The following is a 19,464-nucleotide window of genomic DNA, read 5'->3' as shown; positions in this document are numbered from 1 at the left end:
GAGTCTATATATATATTGTGACAATTCATTTGCAGGTTACAAGTAGCAACTCCTTTATAACAAATCAAAAAGAAAAGAAGAACAAAAACATACAAAATGGGATTGCTTTAACCCTGGGCATTCGAGGACTCCCCAGTGTGCACCCCTAGTCCTTTCGGCGCCAGCGGGTCTCGGTAAGCAGACCCCTCCTCGCTCTCAGAATCTGAGAGAAACTTCCTAAATTCCTCCATGTTTTGCCACTTAGAATCCACCAACTTGTGCTTCACAAACTTCTCAATCGTGAGAGAAGTACCGACTACAGTCTGGCGAGAAAGACCCTTGTCATACGCCTCCCTGGTGACCATTGAAGACATTTTTTTCTTTTAACTCTTTATTTTCCTTCAGAAGAGCCGCCATCTCTTGCTCATCTCGTTGGGCATCTATTTGCCATTTCTCGAGAGAAATCTTCTATTTCTCTTCCGCCATAGAAAGTTTCTGCTTCAAATTCCAAACCCTCAGGGCATACCTCCCGATGTCCTCTTCGGCTTTGCCAGGCAAATGATAAAGGTCGACTGATTAGAAGATGTCCCTTCTATCCATCGACCTCAAGTTCTTCTCGAAGGCACGAGAACAAAACATGTCAATCCCTTCTATTTTAAACATTAGCACCTAACAGCGACAAGCTCCGCGAGGGATGTCTAGTTATCGTCTGTGGCCTATGGGACGTTTTGACTCCCGACAATGACAACCTCCGCGAGGGGTATGCGAACGATCGTCCTGCGCTCTATTTTAAACGTTAGCACCCGACAGCGACAAGCTCCGCCTAATGTCTGTGGTCTATCGACACTCGACGGTGACAAGCTCTGTGAGTGGTGTGCGAACGATCGTCCTGCGCTCTACTTTAAGCGTTAGCACACGACAGATACAAGCTCCGTGAGGGGTATGTAACTATCACTTGTGGCCTATGAGACTAAGCGATCGTTTTCGCTGTTAATACATAAACTCGCCGCCCAGTTTGAAAAGGTCATTCTGACTGTCCGTAGGCTGAGCGGCGAGGGCCTCTCTAGCGGCCGACAACTTCGAACATTGACATGTAACTTCCCCCACGGTTGGCAAGCATCTCCCCACGAAAATCCACGAGTTCCTGGCACAGTCCAACAACTTTCCTCTCCACCCGGTCAACCCTCTCAAGAACCTCGGTGATCCTTCTGTCACCGTCTCTCCAAGGGTACCCCATGAAATGCAGGAAACGCTCCTCCATCTCATTAGACAGTGAAGAATTAAATTAGAAAACACACGACACCCTATCGTCACCTCCTCCTTTCTCGCGACACCAGAGAAAACTTGACGACCCGCACCCTGCCTTCCAGCACCCGGATCCTCGGCATCCCGCTCAGCACCTTGCTCCAGTGCACTCAGTTCTGCCATATCTACTCCAACGACAATGTGTCCCATGTTCGTCCCCTCAATTGCAGCCTGTTCCACACTCGTCGCGTCATCTTCATGGCTAACGTCGATATCTGTTGATGCAGAGTCGATATTCAGGACCTCAGTTGCTGCAAAGAGAGATGCAAAAAACTATTCAAATTACATACCAAGAATCTGCTCTCATTTAGATATGGTATAAGAGAAAATGTGCTCACCGGCCTTTTCTTGTCCACCCTCAGAAGAGAAACCGCTCCTATTCAATCGAAGCCATGTCCCTATCATAGTTGTAGAGCGCCTGTAAATTCTATTGAGGTTTTTGTGTGCTAGCTAGTTGTGCTATGAACAACCTCTTGAATTCTCCAAAAATGATTCTCTTTCCCAATGAGAGCTTATTGAACCATCAGAAGGTGAACTTCTTCACGGTCATCAAAAAGAATTGGTAGTTTAGTGCATCCTTTTTTTCTTAAGTTGGCATACTGTCGATTTAAGAGAAGCGAAGTGATTACACGGGTTGGATTTCCCTCGATAGGGCTCTATAGTTGGGATCTTCAAGCGCTTGTACGCTTCGGGTTTGGAGATTTGTCTGGAGAAAGAATTCTCTGGTGGAATAGGCCATGGGGTATTGATGTGCCCTTGCCTGTTGTGGACAAAGGGGTGCTGATCATACGCAATATGGGTAATACGTTTTGTTGCTCGCACTTAGACCTCGTGATAGGGCTCTCCTTTGGCATTTAGGGGTCGAAAGTGTCTCCCTAATTACTTCCATCATCTGCTCTTTGAGGTCACGAATTTTTTCAAAACCACTGGTGCATTCCATGTCGCCTAAGATCTAGCAATGACTTTCTTCTCATTGTACTGCTCATCTTGTTTGTGGCATGATCTACACTCACCGCACATTTTCAGGGTGTTGAACCTAAACTTGCCTTTGGATCACACACAAATATTAGAGCGTAAACCAAGAGAAAAAAGATGTTTTTAAGGATGGAGGAGCTAGATGAAAGATATCTGGGATCATGAAAATTTTCTCGAGTTGAGAATTCTTTCTTTTATAAAAAAAAAATTGATCGTGACTTACATTCAGTTTCTTCTATTAATAGTGGTTTGGCTTTTGTTAAAAGACATATTTGGACCTAATCTACGTTAGATCCTTAGGCGTGAGTCCCTCAAATTCCTGTTACCTTTGTCTTATCATGACTTGGGTCCTAGAAGATGTCGACTTCTGGTTGGGTCGCTAAGATGCGAGGTTGAAACATCTGCAACTGAGTGATTATCTTCTAGCATTAGCTACAAATGCTTGGCTTTATCTGCTCATCCAAATCCCAAAATGTTCCCCTTGGGTCACTAGGCTTTTGGCACTTGACCTCGGGCAACTGGCCTGGCCTTGAACACCCAACTTAGGTCACTCGGCTTGGGTCACCTGACTTCGGTCCTTCAGCCTCGGGTGCGCTTCTCTGGCTATAGTAGCTGCCTTTAGTTGCCCATTTTATTACTTTCACTAATCTGAAAAAGGATTCCACCAATTGATGGGTTTGAGTCGTCTAATTTTTTAGAGTAGGGACTGTCTGATTATTGATGATTTGGACATTCATTTTTTGGCTATACAAAATGAAATACTTGAATTTGATGATTTAAATGCATTTTAGGAGACATTTTGAAGAGGTAGCTTATGACGGTGGAGTTGTCAAAGATATAACATCTGGGAATGAAATTTTAATTTGCTTAATTTTAAAATACATTACTTATTCAGTATTTGAGATTTTATGTTTTGAAAGGACAACTTTTGAGCATTGAATTCATCAGACAATGGTATATCATGTATGTTTAATTATGATTTATTAATTTTTCATATTTTTTTTTTATTGAATGGTGTCTATTATATTTTGTAATATATTTGTGCAATCGAATTTTAAGTATTACTCATATCTCATATCTAGATGGTATTAATTTGTTCTCATCATTAAATGGTACTAATTTGTTCTCATCATTAATTATTTTTTAAAGAATCAATTTCTAAAGATAGAGGACAAAATTATTCAAAGGATCAAGAGTTACAAAAAGGAGAGGTCAATCATTTAAATAGTAAGGTGCTAATTCATATTTTAGAATAGATTTTGTACAATATACATGTTATATTATTATTACATCGTTTATGCCATATTTAAATAAATTTATAATTTATTATGATATCTGGTTGAATACCCGATTTAATCTAGTTTCAACCTTTGAATCTTGAACCTCATCTTTTACAGGTTCAATGCCCAACTGAGTTTCAAATCCTTTGTCAAGAGGTAGAAAGTTGTTCAACTTTTAAGATTGATTGAAATTACATTGGGGTGAAATTTTTACATTGCATATTCTTTTGAGAATTCTCTAGTATCTTCTCTGAGGCTGGGCCAAATTATTCCTGCTTTATGATTCAATATGTTGATATTCTTTGTTCATAATGACTCACATTTTCTTGATTGAACTTCTTCCAAAATATTTTTGATCCCATCATCCCTCACACATCTCAAGCTGTTGGTTTTAATCATAGTTTGAATGGCCTCCATTGATGATTGGGTACTTTGTAACTTTGATTATGAATCTTCTCTTGTCCGTAGCGATCAATCCATCTTGCATATTATGGGTTTTTGTGGTTTATGATGTTGAAAAAAGTAAACTTGCTGATGGTTATGACATATTTATGAATTATTTCTATTTTTATGCGATTTTTTTATTATTTATTTTTTATCTATATTAGTTTTTAGGTTTTAAGCCTCAATCCACCTTAAGTCTTATGCCTGGCCTTGCTGAGGCAAAATATCTCTGCTCCTAAATTTACTGTTTTATACTTGGGTTTACTATTATGAAGTCGGCCATGACTGTATGTTATCTCTCATCATCTCAAGTGATGGGTAAAGTGATGATTCACTCTATATCTCTTCCTTTTCCGAAGAATTATAAAAGCATACCAACCATTGGTATTAGGCGGGAAGCACTGAAGTTCATTTCCCTAAAGTATTCTGAAGATAATGTTAACAGATCTTCCGATATCAATCAAGATTCTTTCAATTTGTTAGTTGGGGATTAGTATTGTGATGACTACAATTTTGTTAAATGGATTTCCATTTGTTGGCCTATTCCCCCTCAGTGAATGTGATAAGCGCACCTTAGTGTATGTCTTTTGAATGTTATTGCCAAGTTCACCTCTCCTATTCGATGTCACTTGAGGCTGGCCTAACAGCTTCAATTATAGTTGGCGCCAACTTAATTATTTCACCTGCTCGGTTTAAGAGTAGTTCATTACTTCACTCCTTCACGAGTCCTTGATTAGGTTCACTAAATTTTGGAAATCTTAATAATCTTTCTTGTCATGCTGATGATCTTTGTGGAATGCATAATATTTGTTAGGATCTCTGTTATAAGGCGTTGGCTCTCATGGGTGTAGGTCTCTTGAAGAAATCCTTGTTCTGTAGGGCATCTAAATGTTTGGCCATTAAGACCCACAATTGAGTGATTATTGATTATTGATGAAAAGGAGTTGACTTGTCCCTTATCTTCTTGTCTGGTTTCTTCATTAGTGTCAATTGTCTCTCTAGCTGTGGTGGCTTCTGATGATGGAATCAACAATTATATGGGATGCAACTTCTTATCTAGCCTCAAAATCCCTGGGGGACTTCCATCTTCCCATGTAACTGATTGGAAATTTTGCACCAGCTTGAAGATGAACAGGTATACAGTGATACTCGTTGACATTGATGTTGCTGTTGGTGAGTTCAAGCAACTCGGTCTATGTCCTCAACTATTTTAGAGTGAGAGCGTATATGAAAGGTCCCTCCCATAGGCTTTGAGTGAGACACTTGAGCCATTGCAAGATCCACATCTTTGGCTTTCAACATATACCTTTGAAACCTCGCGATGAAGTTTCTTAATGACTCTCTTAGCTTCTATCTTATTTTCAATGAACCTTGCAGATTCTTAAACAACATTTGATCATTTGTGAAATATGTAATTAACTTTTTTTAATTTAGCAAAAGATATTATTGTCCTTTGCAGAAGGCATGCTTACCATTTGAGAGGTCATTTGTTGAAAGTGTTTACGAATAAGCAGCACTTCAATGTGTCTTTGACGTCTAGTAGGGAGGTGGATCAGTGAAAGTAAGCCATATGGTTAACGAAATTCAATTTTCTTTTATAAAATTCGAGGCATTGGCTTTGCCTCCAAAATCTCCCTAAACAATATGTTGAACAACTAAGGCTTCCTCTTCTAAATTTGTCGGAGAGGGGGGTATACACTTTGCTACTGTCAAGTAACATGTTTCATTTAGCACTAGGGTTGAGATCAGAAATTTAGTACATTCTAGTTGTCTTCGAACTATTGAATTTGAGGAATTTTCTGGCATTTTTAAAATTGGAATGCTTCTGTGAACACACTACAACATTCTCAACATCATCCTTTGATCATTTCTTCCATATTTGTTAGTTGTTTGTTTGTTACAAATTGTTACAAAGTCCTGATTCTCAATGTTTATAGACCCTTTCTATTTTGTTGCTTTGTTTCTCATATTGTTTGGTTTTTGGTCCTTGGCTAATATTACTCTAAGCCTGGACACCAAACAGGATGTTGAATTTAGAATTATACTTGGCAATGTCAGATACTCTTTACCAAGATTCTAAAAATAAAAATCGAGCAATTAGTATAGATAGGGAAAAAGAAAGAGAGAGAAGAGAAACTCAAGACATTTATTAGATGACAGGAGTACAGACTTGAGTTTCCAAGTAGCTCTCTGGATTCCCTTTTTTCAAGATTAAGCTAGGGTTTTGACACTATAGGAAAAGCCACTTTTAAGCTATGTATATAAAAATTAAGAAAATACATATGAATGTTTATGTGGCGTGTAGCCTAAATTTTGTAAACGTGCGCATGGTCAATTGACTGCGTTTATCATTGGATGAAGCTGCGGACTGTCTAGCTGAAATTGTCAACACTTTGGATGAAATTCTCGACTTACTAAATGAAGTTGTTGACATTTTGGATGAAGTCATCGACTGCCTTGGTGATGTTACTGACTTATTAGAGAATGCCAACTTGTTGATTGAACTTGTAGTTTTTTCTGCCTAGATAAATAGCTTTGGGGGTCAGTTCAAGCAGAGCTAGCTAAGCTTCGAGTTGTGTTCTGTTTAATTTTGCAAGTTCATCACAAGCAAGATGAGATTTTAGGATATACACTAGTTTTTATCATATTTGAGTAAAGTGAAACACCAACTCAATTAACTGAGTGCAAGGAAAAAATTAGAAGTAAATAATTAAAAAAAAAATATCTCACTTATATCAGAAAATAACCTCTCTCGAAAATCTATAAATTTCTCTCTTGATCATGGAGTTCATTCTTGGAAGTAGAAGTAATAGTACATCTAATTAGAGGCTTATTCACAATGAAATTGTTTGTGTTTTTTACATGTCTCAGAATTTAATCATAAATCCTTTAAAAATCAAAATCCTTAATTCTAACAACAATGGAAATCACCGAGGCCGACTCCAAAGTCTTTATTATGTGATAACATAGAGAAATTTCTGCCAGAGCCAGTAAATATCAGAGCACCCATAGTTTGCATATTTTGTGCATTATAATTGCAGTTAGCGGTAAGATGATACCAACAGAATTGCACAAAGAAGCTTTTATACCTGTTGTTGAAGCAGGAATTACAAGAACATACAAGAAGCCTCCAATCAACTAGAGAAATAATACCATGGGAAGGAAGACCAGGGTGCACGAATGGAGAAGTAACACTGCTGGAAGAATAGAATGTAGAAGCCACAAGCTGCTGCTAAAACTATAGGAATAGAGAAATCAGAGCATTTCCAAAAGCCGCAAAAACTAAGGGTGCGTTTGGGGGAGCTTATTTACAGCGGTGGCGTCTTGAAAACGCCACCCGTTGTTTGAAAAATACGTTTATAAAAACTCTGTTCGCAATTTTACGTTAGACGCAGATCGCGGGCTCCTATCCGCGATCCGCGTTTCATTCGAGCGAAAGACAACTCTCGCCCTCTCCTTTTGCACGGATTGCTCGACATCCCCCCCGCCCCTTAGCCGGACTTCCTCGCACCCCCCCCCCCCCCCCTCCCCGCCTTCTCCTCTGCTGCAGGGATCTCTCGCAGGGATCTCTCGCGATCCCTTCTCTCCCGCCCTCGATGAAGAAAGCTGCGATGGCAACAAAGGGATCGTTCGCCTTCTCTCCCGCTCGCGACGAAGAATCCGCGATGGCAACGAAGGGATCGCTCGCTTTCTCTCCCGCGACGAAGAAATCGGATCGCTCGTTATAGAGACCACTGAAACTCTCATCTTTCTCATCCTTCCGCACCGCTCCGACCAACGTAAGTATCGCGCCCTACCTCATCTTCGTTCCTCTTTATTCCTCTTCATTCGTCCTATATAAAAATGCCCTTGTTCTTCCTCTTGTCTGCGATGCTCGGCCTCAAGAGCTTTTGTCAATAGCTATCCTTGTGAGTTCTCGTTGATTTCTACTTTTGCCCAACAAGCTCTTGCCCCCATGAGACACTGATCGCCCTACCCTGCCACTGTGAGGTCCAGTTGCGACTTTGCCCTCTTTGAGAGCTCCCATTGGTGCATATATCATGCCCTATGTTGTTTGTTTTTAGTTTGTATTAATTTTTACTACTTCAAACCAAACACAAGAATTCTAAATACTTGAATTCCAAATACATTGTATTCTAAATACATTTTAAAGTTCTCATGAATTTTCAATACTTTAACTGGTGAAGTAATCTAAATATCTAAATACCATTTCATTTATAGGTTCTGAAATATATCTGACCACAATCAGGGAGCTCTCTCTCTCATTTTTGGGGATGATGCTTGTCTCAAAATGTTGATAGAAATTGATTATTTTTAATTTGTCAACCATATTCCTTGAATTTATCAGCTCTGTGATTTGGTAATTTTTGTTGTTATTTATGTTTGATCTAAAAAGAACTGGGCATTTTAGTTGCAGACACTTGATTTCTTATGCATAGGGGTAATGCTATGAGCATAACATATGAAAAACACAAGTTTGTCTCAATTTCAGTTCCGGCCTAGTTCTATTATGTTTTAATATTTAGGAGACCATGCAGTTACCCCATCATTTTTCTTACCAAGAATTCCTTTTTTACATATGTAAATTGGAACTCATTCTGATCAATTTGTACCACACAACTTTCTTTAACATTTGATATAATAATTAATGCATTGAAGTTACAAATTCAAATTTATCTAAAATGTCAGTTTTAGCCACACCTTTGTTTTGAAAGAATTGAAGAAAATTGAATTAGTAATGGTTAAAATTTATTGTACTCTTGGAACTGTGATGGTATTGATATCTTTGACTTTACATAAAATTAATGATTTTTTTTTTTTGGCAATGTAATTCCCTTCTTTTAGGGTTATTTGAAATATATGTTCAATGGCCATGGGTAAATGATGCTAGTAAATTAAATTTTTATTTAGTCGTTACAGTTCTGTTACAAACAACAACATTGCATAGTGCCGGAACAGTCATTTACCAAAAAAAAAAAAAAAATGTAAATCTGTTGTTTTTAAAACGCACTAACTAAACAACTTTTTCAAATCAGGGGCAGATTTGTTATTTATCCAGAATCAGCTGTTTTCCAAACGCACAGACCAAACAACCAATCAGCTTTTCCGGATCAGCTGGTCATCAACAGATTATCAGGATAAGCTGTTTATCAGCATAAGCTGGATAAGCTGCAGCTGCCCCAAACAGATCCTAAATATACCTGCACATATCATGTTAGGATAACATCTTAGTCATTTACATGCATAGTTTTACTTAAATTAGAACTCCCAAGTTAAAATTGAAAAAAAAAAAAAAATCTAAATGCAATCAGAAGTTCTTTCAAACTGTTCCGACTTGATGTGCACAATTTTGGTTTTCAATTGAAGTTTTTAGATTTGAATCATTCTATTGTGTACTTCTATGCTAAAAAAATGTTACCCAGAAAGTTTGGAACATCCCTGAGTTTGTAAAACGATACGGTAAAATTAGTGGCTTACTATTTAATCAAGCTAATTGCTAGTTACATTTTAACTAATTGGATTAAAAAAAAATAGACGATGAAATACTATATTTTGAGTTGATGCTAATTGTACAAAAGTTTTTTGTGGTTGTATGAAATTACAGAATGTGTTGTCATCAAGGTTTGATGATGCACAATATATTTAATTTGGGAGTGAACCAGAAAAGGGATTTAGTCAGATACATCAATGCTCAAAATTCATTTTCATCGAAGCAGAACTGATCGTTGGATCAAGCTCAATCTCTTTAATACTGTAATATGACCTGGATTAAAGTAAGAATAAACTCAAAAACATGCGCCATGTTTATATTTGCTTCCCACCTCCAATGCTTGGGAATCTTCGCTCGGGGCTGCCATGTTTTCTTTTTCCCTGCCTGTATGAGCAAAAAAAGGACTCTGATCAAATCAGTTTTTTTTTTGCTTGTTTGTTAATTTCAGGAGATTGAAGAGATCTGCTCGCCAAGAACGAATTGATGCTTATTCTGCTTTGGTAAGCAAGAGATGGTAATTACGTGTAACATTTTTGTAGTTTTTTTGTTTTTTTTAACTTCAAAATTCTTTAATGTTTGGCTCTTGAAAGTAATTAAAAAAAAGTTATAGAATGAGTTTATAAATTATTGAATTTCTTTTAAAATTAATGTAATATAATAGTTGATTGATATTGATAAGTAATTCTACACTCATTTCAATACCAATTTAACTGTTTTAAAATTCATTTATTCATTGCAGATATAAACTTAACTTTTTTAAAACTCATGCAATGTTTTGATTTAAATTTCCTCCATTGGCTTTCAGATGTTGCTAGAGAGATACTTCTCAACTTCAGGTACTGAAGCTGAATTAGTGCTTCCAAAGCAGTTGCATTTGCAAGAAAAACTCAAGAGGTTCGTATCAAAAAATTTGAATTCTAGCAAGAATTAAACTTTGGCTTAAGAGCTATCAGGGAGTCTATACTAACCTTTAAATGAAGTATTTATTGAATGGTTTCGATGATAAGAAGTTTGTTTGATTTTATTACATAACCGGCCATTTGCAAACTTGTTTCACATTGAAATTCTGTAGATAGATTTTATTGAAAACCTAAGGCTTGTAATAGTAGCTGATTAATTTTGTAGCCCACCTTTATCTAGAGCTTTTGTAAATTTGTGATAATGTGACTTGTGCTGATGCATGAAGTGTATGATTAAGACGATGATTAATTTAAGTACGTGTAATCATTAATTATTGAAGATATTTGTATGTGCTAATAAAAATTTATTTTTGGTTTTTTAAAGATTTTCTCCCGCAAAGCATCAATAGTTCTTAACCATTGTACTTTTTAGTGCCATGGTGTGATCTTTTATCACGAGGTTAATTGCGCATATTGCTCTTTAGGCTTATCTTTTTGAAAAAGAAATTGTTTTGGCCAAGCAAATCTTCTTTTCACACTCAAGCCAAAGATAATGGGCAATGATATATGAATTATTAGAAAATAAGTTTTTTTTAGTAATTTCTTAAAATATGCTTTCAACATGAACTTGAACTTGCAAATGGTAGCTAGATGAAAGTGTCCATCAAGAATACAGTGCTTCAATTGATTTAAAGAATAAATGTGTTTCATCACCCAGATTAAAAAAAAATCAAATCTGATTGAAAATTAGGAGAAATTATTCCATCAGGATATAAAACGAAAATTTGAGTCCGTAGCCCAGTGATCACTTGTAACGTGGCAAGTGGGCCCCACTGCAATACACTGGTTGGGTAGGTTTTTAGAGGGGTGGAGCTGACTTTTCACGTGACAAATGCTTACTGGACTCCGGATGCAAATTTTGTCCGCTGTCTTGATGGAATAATTTTTCGACAATTAGACACTTCTTAATCTGCATATTTTCTTACTTCTATTCTCACAAATCTAAAACTTTTTAGGCTGAAGTTGTATATCTAATGGCACAATCTTTAAACTAGATAAATTCTTACTGACACCTAGAGGCAAAATGAGAAGAATGGTATATTTGCTTCTAAGAGAAATGGTGAAATACCCATCTAGATGCTGTTAATGCTGCATTTCCTAATGTAATAGTCAAAATCTGTTGGATACAATTAGCAAGTTCATCGTGGAATGGAGATGGCTAATTAAAAAGAAATTTTTGATAATATATGTTGCAGGCATACACTTACTTGATGACTATAGGTAAAGTGGAACCACAATACAGCAATAAAATCATGCCTTAAAATTTATTACGTCTTGTGTTTTAGAACCCTAATAGAGTGTTTTCATACATCTATATATATATATATATATATATATATATATATTAACAATTATATTACATGAATAAGCTCGTCAAATTTAAATTTATGTTTTTGATGCTAGTCAAAGTCATGATAATTTCATGTGTGATTCCAATGTTTTTATTTCGTTATTATGATGATTTTACGTATGTGGAAGGTGTTTTGCCTATATTTTATAGGTTCAGGGATTCAAACTGTGAAATTGGACCACATAAGGATCCGACGTACCTACGCCACCCTCAAGCATAATTACGCTGGGCCTTTGTTTGAAGAACCAAAGAGAGAACTGAGTGGGTGGAATAATTATGCTACTTCAAGGTGTAACTACCCTGCCATTTCAAGGCGTAACTATGATACAATCAGGCTTACCTACTCTGGGTTTCGCCTAAAAACCAATTTGGGAAGAATTCAGAGGTAGTTCGGGGCAAAAGCTATTTAAACTGATTTTATGGTTTCATGACGAGAGTTTTAGGACATTGGAGGCTGTTCTTTCTTCTTGTTCTTTAAGGAGCCTTGTAAAACCTAGGGACTTTTCCATTGGTCGCTTTTTGGAGAAGATTCCTAGGGTTATTTTCTTTATAAGTTAACAGAATATAGAGAGTGATTTGTGTAAACTTCTACTAGAGAGATCGATGGAAAGGATTATAGTGTATTACATGGGCCAATTGACTCGAATTTGAATTTTTGTACCTTCTTACATTTTTTCCTTGAAATTTTCATTGAGACTTTATTTTCTTTCCTCATGCATAGTAGCTAAATCTTATTCATGCGTCAGTGATGCAAGGCATGTGATTTGTTTCATTTTTTTTATCTTTGAGCTTTTCCCTAGATGTTTTCTTATGCCTTGAATTTCATATGTTGATGTGTTAACCTTCTGATCGCAATATACTTCTGATTTAGCCAATTAGAAAGTTAAAACCCCTTGTGATATAAAGCTTCTAACAACTGACTAGAAAAATAAGTAGTGTAACACAAATTCATTTAGTGGAATTGACATTTTTCTAACAGGAGAGTACAATTTAGATAGGGAACTAAAGGATTCTTAGGAAGTGTTGTATGGTTTAAGCCCACTTAACTGTAATAAAATTTCCAGTGTTTCTTATGAACTAGACATAGGCTAATGGGGACATGTCACTGCTCGTCAACAATAGTGGGAACTAATAGAAAAAACAATGAGGAATCACTAGACCGGTGTCGTAGGAGTACAAAACTTTCCTTTCAAAAAAACTCAAAAGAAACTTAGTGCAGTTTTCTTTTTTTCTGCATTTGATTTTAAAAGCTTTTATTTCTACAAATTGATCCTTCAAATTAGGCTTAATAGTTTAGTAAATTGGAGCTCCAACAATTAGAAAAATTGACAAGTTTCCTCATGAGATCGATACGTGGACTCATAGTATATTATTTGATCGATATGTATACTTATTAATTGATCATTGTTTCACAGTAATTTTAGATATTAAGTTTTAGGCACCGTTGTCGGAAAAATGAGTCAAAATTTTAAATTTAGGAGAACTTTAGTTGAACTACTCGAGTCTAGGTTTGAAACCTTTCCTATTTCTAATTTTATTTTGTTGTGTTTGTGCTCCATATTTTTTATTTTGTTATTTCCTTTAAAAAAATCAAAAAAAATTGAAAAAAATAATAATAATGGAAAATGCATAACTTGAAAAGCACTTAGAAATGAAAAAAAACATTTAGGAATACCATATAAAATCTCTTTGGGAGTATGCCATCCCATCGATAATAGAATATTACACAAGTCTTAAATACTCTGTCATAGAATTTCTTACATTTGAACTTAACCCTGTGCTGATCTTAATAATTCAAACCAACCAGTTTGGGAGATCACTCATAAAATGCCCACATCTTCACTTGCCTAGTTTCCTAGAATTGTGTGATATACAAGTTTAATGGAATCTCCAAGAATACAGTAAGACTAAGATTATTCCCTTTCTCATTTAAAAAAAAAAACATCAAGATGTGGTTATACTTCTTAAAATTGGGATCAATCTCCACTTAGAATAATTTAGCTCAAACATGTCTGAACAAAATATTTTCTTCTATCCAAAATTGCACACCTTAAGAGAGACATCATATCCTTCACACAGTTACATGGAAAGTACATTTATGAAGCTTTGGAGAGGTTCAATTTTTTCTTAAGAAGTGCCCATACCACACACTACCTGACTGGATGATAATACATAATTTTTATAATGGGCTAGTGAGATCCTTAAGTTCGATCATCTATGTTGTAGCCCGGGGTCCCAAATGTCAAAACTATTTGAGGTGGTGTATAGATCGAATGAGGGAATGACAAGAAGTAATTTTTAATGGCCATCCAAGAGAGTCACCCCTAAGAAGGTATCTAGAGGGCAGAACACTGATGTTTTGACCATCATAGACTCGCATGTTACTTACATTTCAAGGAGAGTGTACAACTTAAGAAAAAATTCTATGTCATGATCCCTACCCAGTGACGACATAACTTGTGACTAGTAGGTCATTCCAGAACCACTTCCCTAAATGCCATCAAAACTAGGTTCAATAACCCTTAGTCCAATGCTTACAGCCCAAGTTGGATGAACTACCCAAACTTCAACTAGAGAAATACTAAACCAAGTGTTGGAACCAATGGTGAGGGAGCACCCAAACCAATCTTGTAGAATATTAGAACAACCAGTGTAATGGCAATCTCAGACAATTTAATTGCTTGGATTAATTTATAATCCCCAATTTAGTGCGAAAAACTTGTCTTTGTAAGAATTGATAGTGGATATGGGAAATTAGTTACAAAGCCAAGTTGTAGCCATGAGAAACCTAAAAAACTAAATTGACCATTTTGTTAAATTCTTAAGTAATGGAGCTTAAGGGATGCTAACTAGTAACACTGAAGTGAATCCCAAGGAAGGAGAAAAGGAGCAAGTGCAAGTATGAGGCCTAGCCGTGATAAGGAGTTGGAAAGTAGCTCTAAGAAAGGCAGTAGCCCTATAGAGTTGAATATTGAGCTCAAAAAACTTAGTCAGAATCCAACTAAAGACTTAGGAAAACCAGAATGATATCCTAGGGAGAAACAAGAGAGATTGATTCTTGCAATTGGTTGGACGAATGGTGAATTGCAAATAGGGGAGTTAACCAATAGATCTTTGGATCTAGAAATCACCATTATGATTTACAATAGTATTCAAGCCCCTACATTTCCCACATAAGAGTGTGATTGAATTGAGAATAGAAAGTAACTTACTCAAGATTTTTTAAAAATTCTAAGGCAAACAAAAGATTGGAAGATCAAGCATGAATTATTGAAATGGAATTTTAAATATTTAAAATAACTTACTCATCTTAATAAGCATCATTTGAAGAGTGGCTGGAGGTTGTAGTCATGATCTCTTCTTCGAACGCTTTACTAGAGTCGTACTTATCATCGAGATTAATTTCTTTGTACTCGCCACTAGAAACCTATAGATTGAGCTCTTCATCAATTGCATCAAGTGGAAAACAAAAACTATCATTTCAGTTTGTTGATGGGCAGGTTGAATGTTTTGTATTATAAATTTTCACTAATCTATCTAAAAAATATCATGATTAGCTATTTCAATGATATTTCAATGTGTGGATAGTTTATTCGTGGATTCGTTAAATTTAGTTGAAGATGATGACACCAACAAGTAAATTGAGAATAACTTCCCCAAGTGCTTTACATCGCATGCAAGTTAAAATTGACAGATTCATTTCTCATATGACACATGAATTTTCATTAACACAATTTTTTATGTATATATTAATAGATTCATGATTGGAGAAATGAAGTGACAGGCCAGGGGTTGATAGATCTTACTTGGGAACCTATGCACATTGTAAAAATCTGACAAATTTATGATGTAAATGGGTTTATGTTTCATACAAGATCCAGGTCTTAAGGAAAAATAACTTGTAATTCCGGCATTTATGTTAAAACAAGCAATAAATCAGACGACAAGATAGACTATCATGGGATTCTCGAAGTTGTTGAACTATCTTATCCAGGATCTATTGGAGGAAGTGTATTCCTATTCAATTGTGCTTAGTTTGATCATGTTCGTAATCATGAAACAATGGTAAATCAACTGTATAATAGCGCAGAAGTGAAAGTGAGATATGCTAAATTTGATCATTTCATTCTAGCTCGACAGACGAGTCAGGTTTTCTATTTTCAATGTCCACATAAAGCAAGAGATAACGTTGACTGAGTGGTTTACATTTCAAGTAAACAAATAACCACCATTAATATTCAAAATAACATTGAACTTGCCCATCAACAAACTGAAATGACATGTTTATGTTTTCCACTTGATGTAATTGATGAAGAGCTCTATATAGAGGTTGTTAGTGGCGAATACAAAGAAATTAATCTCGGTGTTGATTATGACTCCGACGAAGCATTTGAAGAAAAGATCATAACCACATACTTTTTTCTTTTTGGTTTTAGTAGTTGTACCATGCACTTTATAGTTTCTTCTGCTAGTCTACTGCATACTAATGTGTTTTATGTTTTTTTGTGCATTGTTATGTTTTTAGTTTATTACATATTATATTGTTATGTGCACTAATTGGTCAAATTTATTATATTTATTACAAATGTCGATTAGAGGCTGGGACGGTCTCCCTCCTTACGGGGGGAGGTGGGTGAAGCACAGTGTTATATGATAAAGAATCATGTCAGGAGAGACGACTCGACTTCGACAACCACTCTCAGCCCTGCCCTTACATCGACAACCACCCCCACCACCGCCTGATCCCCAACTTCGCCCTTGTCGTGCACTTGCCACCCCGCTCTCACTAGGACCCCTGCACCCGCCCTCATCACCACCCTGCCCCCTCCTCCACCCCCACTCACACTGCTGGCCCAACCCCCATTCATACACTCACTTGTCACGAAAGGAGATCCTGATGCCCATTCAAGATTTCTTTGTTTCAAGAGTTAACGGTATGTAAAGTTCACAAATCTTTTAAGCTATTTTTATTTATTTATCAAACAAACATAATTTCTTTAAATATGTAGAAAAAATTCTTCTCCTAAGAACGAGACACATTCGGTGCAACTTTAAGTGCAAGAGCAGCGATCACTTCTGGGATATGTTTAGTGATATTCAAAATCACGAAAGCTTCCTTTGTGGCTCAGAGCATATGTTTTTACCATGTTGCTTAAGGCCTGGGATTCTCTAGAGTATCAGAAGAAGATGGAGCAAACAAAGTAAACCAGATGGTCGAATTATGGAGGCATGAGGCCATCCAAGAACACTAGTGGGGCACTCCTATTTATAGAATACAAGCGAAGGCTGGTAAGATTTCATTCATTTTTTAAAGTTCTCTATAGTTCGAAGATGTATTCTAATTATTTTGTTATATGGACAAACTGTGGAAAAGAGACGAGAGCCCTCCGCCGTCGATGTACATGAGCGCGCCCATAGTAGATAGTCCGACTAATCCTGGATCGACGACATATTTCGTGCAATCCAGTTAATTCATGAGCTAAACTAGTTTGATGTTAATACATGCTAGCTCTAACTGATTGTAACTTTTTTTTTTGCACGAGAGATTTCAGCAGCTGAAGGAGAGTTAATCCTAAGCATCAAGAGGTATTATGATCCTTGAGTGTGATCCTTCTAATCACAACCTGTGGAGAGAGGCTGTTGGAAGGAAGAAGAAGGGTTGAGTCTACGGGCTCAGGTCGAAGCGATTTGCCTGCGATACCTCTCCACCAGTGCATATGCAGCTTCTACCTCTATTGCATTGGAGGAGGAGGTCTTTAGGCTGCTGAGATGGAGGCCCAATTCACTCAAATGAGGCCGGAGCTGGAGGCGAACATGGAGGCCAAACTGAAGGCCGAGTTGGATTCATTTCGATAACATATGAGGCAACATGACAAGACAGCATTGGAGGAAGAGGAGGATGACGACAAGGATGAGGAGATAGAGGAGGATGACTAGGAGGGATATATATATTTTTTTATGTTTATGTTGTACATTTGAACATATATTTTTTCTTTGATAGTGATGTATATATTTTAGATTAAATGCATTTTATTTATTTCACTATTTGAATGGACAATTTACTGATCAATTGCCATTCTTGTTCGTTAAATGTTTGGAATAGTTTATTAAATATTGTGATAATAAGTGTGACAATATATATACGAAAAAGAAAATATTTTTTTTTTGCTAATGCTACAGATTTATGATAGCTAGTCGATGAACTTATTTAACGACCCCGAATCAATGACTTAACTATGTCTTACAAAAAAGACAGTCATGACACTTTTCCGACAGTTTATCTGTCGATTATAAAAACGAAGCATCAACAACATATAACCAACGGTTTGACTGCCTCACAAAACCTACAGACGCAACACTTTTCTGACGTGTAAGTTGTCACAATTATTAAAAGATTAACTATAAATTTTATGAACTAACAAAAACCGATGATTTGAAATTTCTCAAAAAAAAAAAAAAAACTACGACATTAAATTGTTGGTTGTGCGTCGACAATTTTATGTCAACGGAATATCAATTACAGATAAGTATTTAACCTACAAGCTTAAACTCGTTGGAAAAATTAAAAACAATGGCTTTTCTAATCAAAATTAACAGAATTTGGCCGTCGAAAATGATCATTATTTTTGTAGTGAAATCTAATCAAAACTTTTTCAAAACTAAAAAAATCCTACTTGAAGTCTTTTTTTTTTTTAAAGCAAACCAAAGTCAATCTTTAAAACTAAAACAAATCTAAATAAGACTTTTTAAAATTAAAACAAACATCAACAAAAGATTTTCAAACTAAATCAAAATAAAAATATTTTAAAAATTTCAAATCCTTTTTTAAATTAAAGCAAACCCTTTCTTTTTCAAAACCTCTCATAAGCTCTCAAATTGTACAAATTTCAAATCATTGTAAATAAGTAACTTGTATAGGAACTGAACATATTTTCATGTTTAGCCAATAAATGAATATATTTTTATTCGAAAACATGTAATTTATAAACTTGACTCCTAAACATATAAAACTTGTGTAATTTTATACTTACATAATTTTTACTTAATTCACTTGCATCCTTACCATAATCAAAGTACTTTTGTGTGATAAAGTTATTTATGCATATACATCTTTTTTTCATACAAGTGTAAGAAATTATAAACATTAAATGACATATATGAAACCTTTTTGGCATGTAAACATCAATATACTATCGTAAACCAACACTAGAAATCAAATATAGGAGGAAAACGGATGAAGAAGACATAAAAATCCAAAAGAAAAAATGTAGACCACCTTGATTTTCATATTAATCAACAAATTAACAGTTGAATCAAATCATTTAATAATAAGGTCCACAATTGCCACCCCTAAAGTATTTAGTAGAGACTTCTAAACTATATAGTTGGTTGATAATTTATGAATATTGATGAACCCAGATGATGAAAAGTTGTGAGCATCTTTATGAGGGGCATTATACCCAAAACTTAGGTTAGCTACACTACTTATCCTATTTATAGAGCCAAGGTTACTTTAATATAGAAATTCCTCTATTCATTCAAGTCCCTTTATATTAGGATTCTTGATCTCAAATCAATCAAGTCAATTCAAACTCATTTAACTAAAATCAAACAACTCAATTCAAACCTAGTAAATTTAAAGCAAATCCTTTTCATCCCAAATCAAACCTTATTCAAACC

The 19,464-nt window shown here is 35.7% G+C and overlaps 1 protein-coding gene across 5 annotated transcripts in view; it reads left to right on the top strand.

Moving 5' to 3' along the window:
• The window catches only part of LOC110027912 (putative pre-16S rRNA nuclease), a 26,422-nt gene extending 13,982 nt beyond the window's left edge, over positions 1 to 12,440 (top strand). Inside the window, exons 5-8 of one of the 5 annotated variants that reach the window (XM_020729547.1) lie at positions 3,657 to 3,695; positions 9,923 to 9,974; positions 10,280 to 10,368; positions 11,941 to 12,440. In XM_020729547.1, coding sequence (XP_020585206.1) covers positions 3,657 to 3,695; positions 9,923 to 9,974; positions 10,280 to 10,368; positions 11,941 to 12,004 — 244 coding nt within the window. In that variant the 3' untranslated portion in view covers positions 12,005 to 12,440. Of the gene's footprint in view, positions 1 to 3,656; positions 3,696 to 9,922; positions 9,989 to 10,279; positions 10,369 to 11,934 lie in introns of those variants that run through there. The other 4 variants (XM_020729546.1, XM_020729550.1, XM_020729548.1 and 1 more) reach the window with 4 other exon arrangements.
• Positions 12,441 to 19,464: the final 7,024 nt, after the last annotated feature.

This window comes from Phalaenopsis equestris, unplaced genomic scaffold (assembly GCF_001263595.1).
Source record: "Phalaenopsis equestris unplaced genomic scaffold, ASM126359v1 Scaffold000468, whole genome shotgun sequence".
Lineage (NCBI taxonomy): Eukaryota > Viridiplantae > Streptophyta > Magnoliopsida > Asparagales > Orchidaceae > Phalaenopsis > Phalaenopsis equestris.
This window is presented reverse-complemented; position numbering and strand designations above follow the sequence as displayed.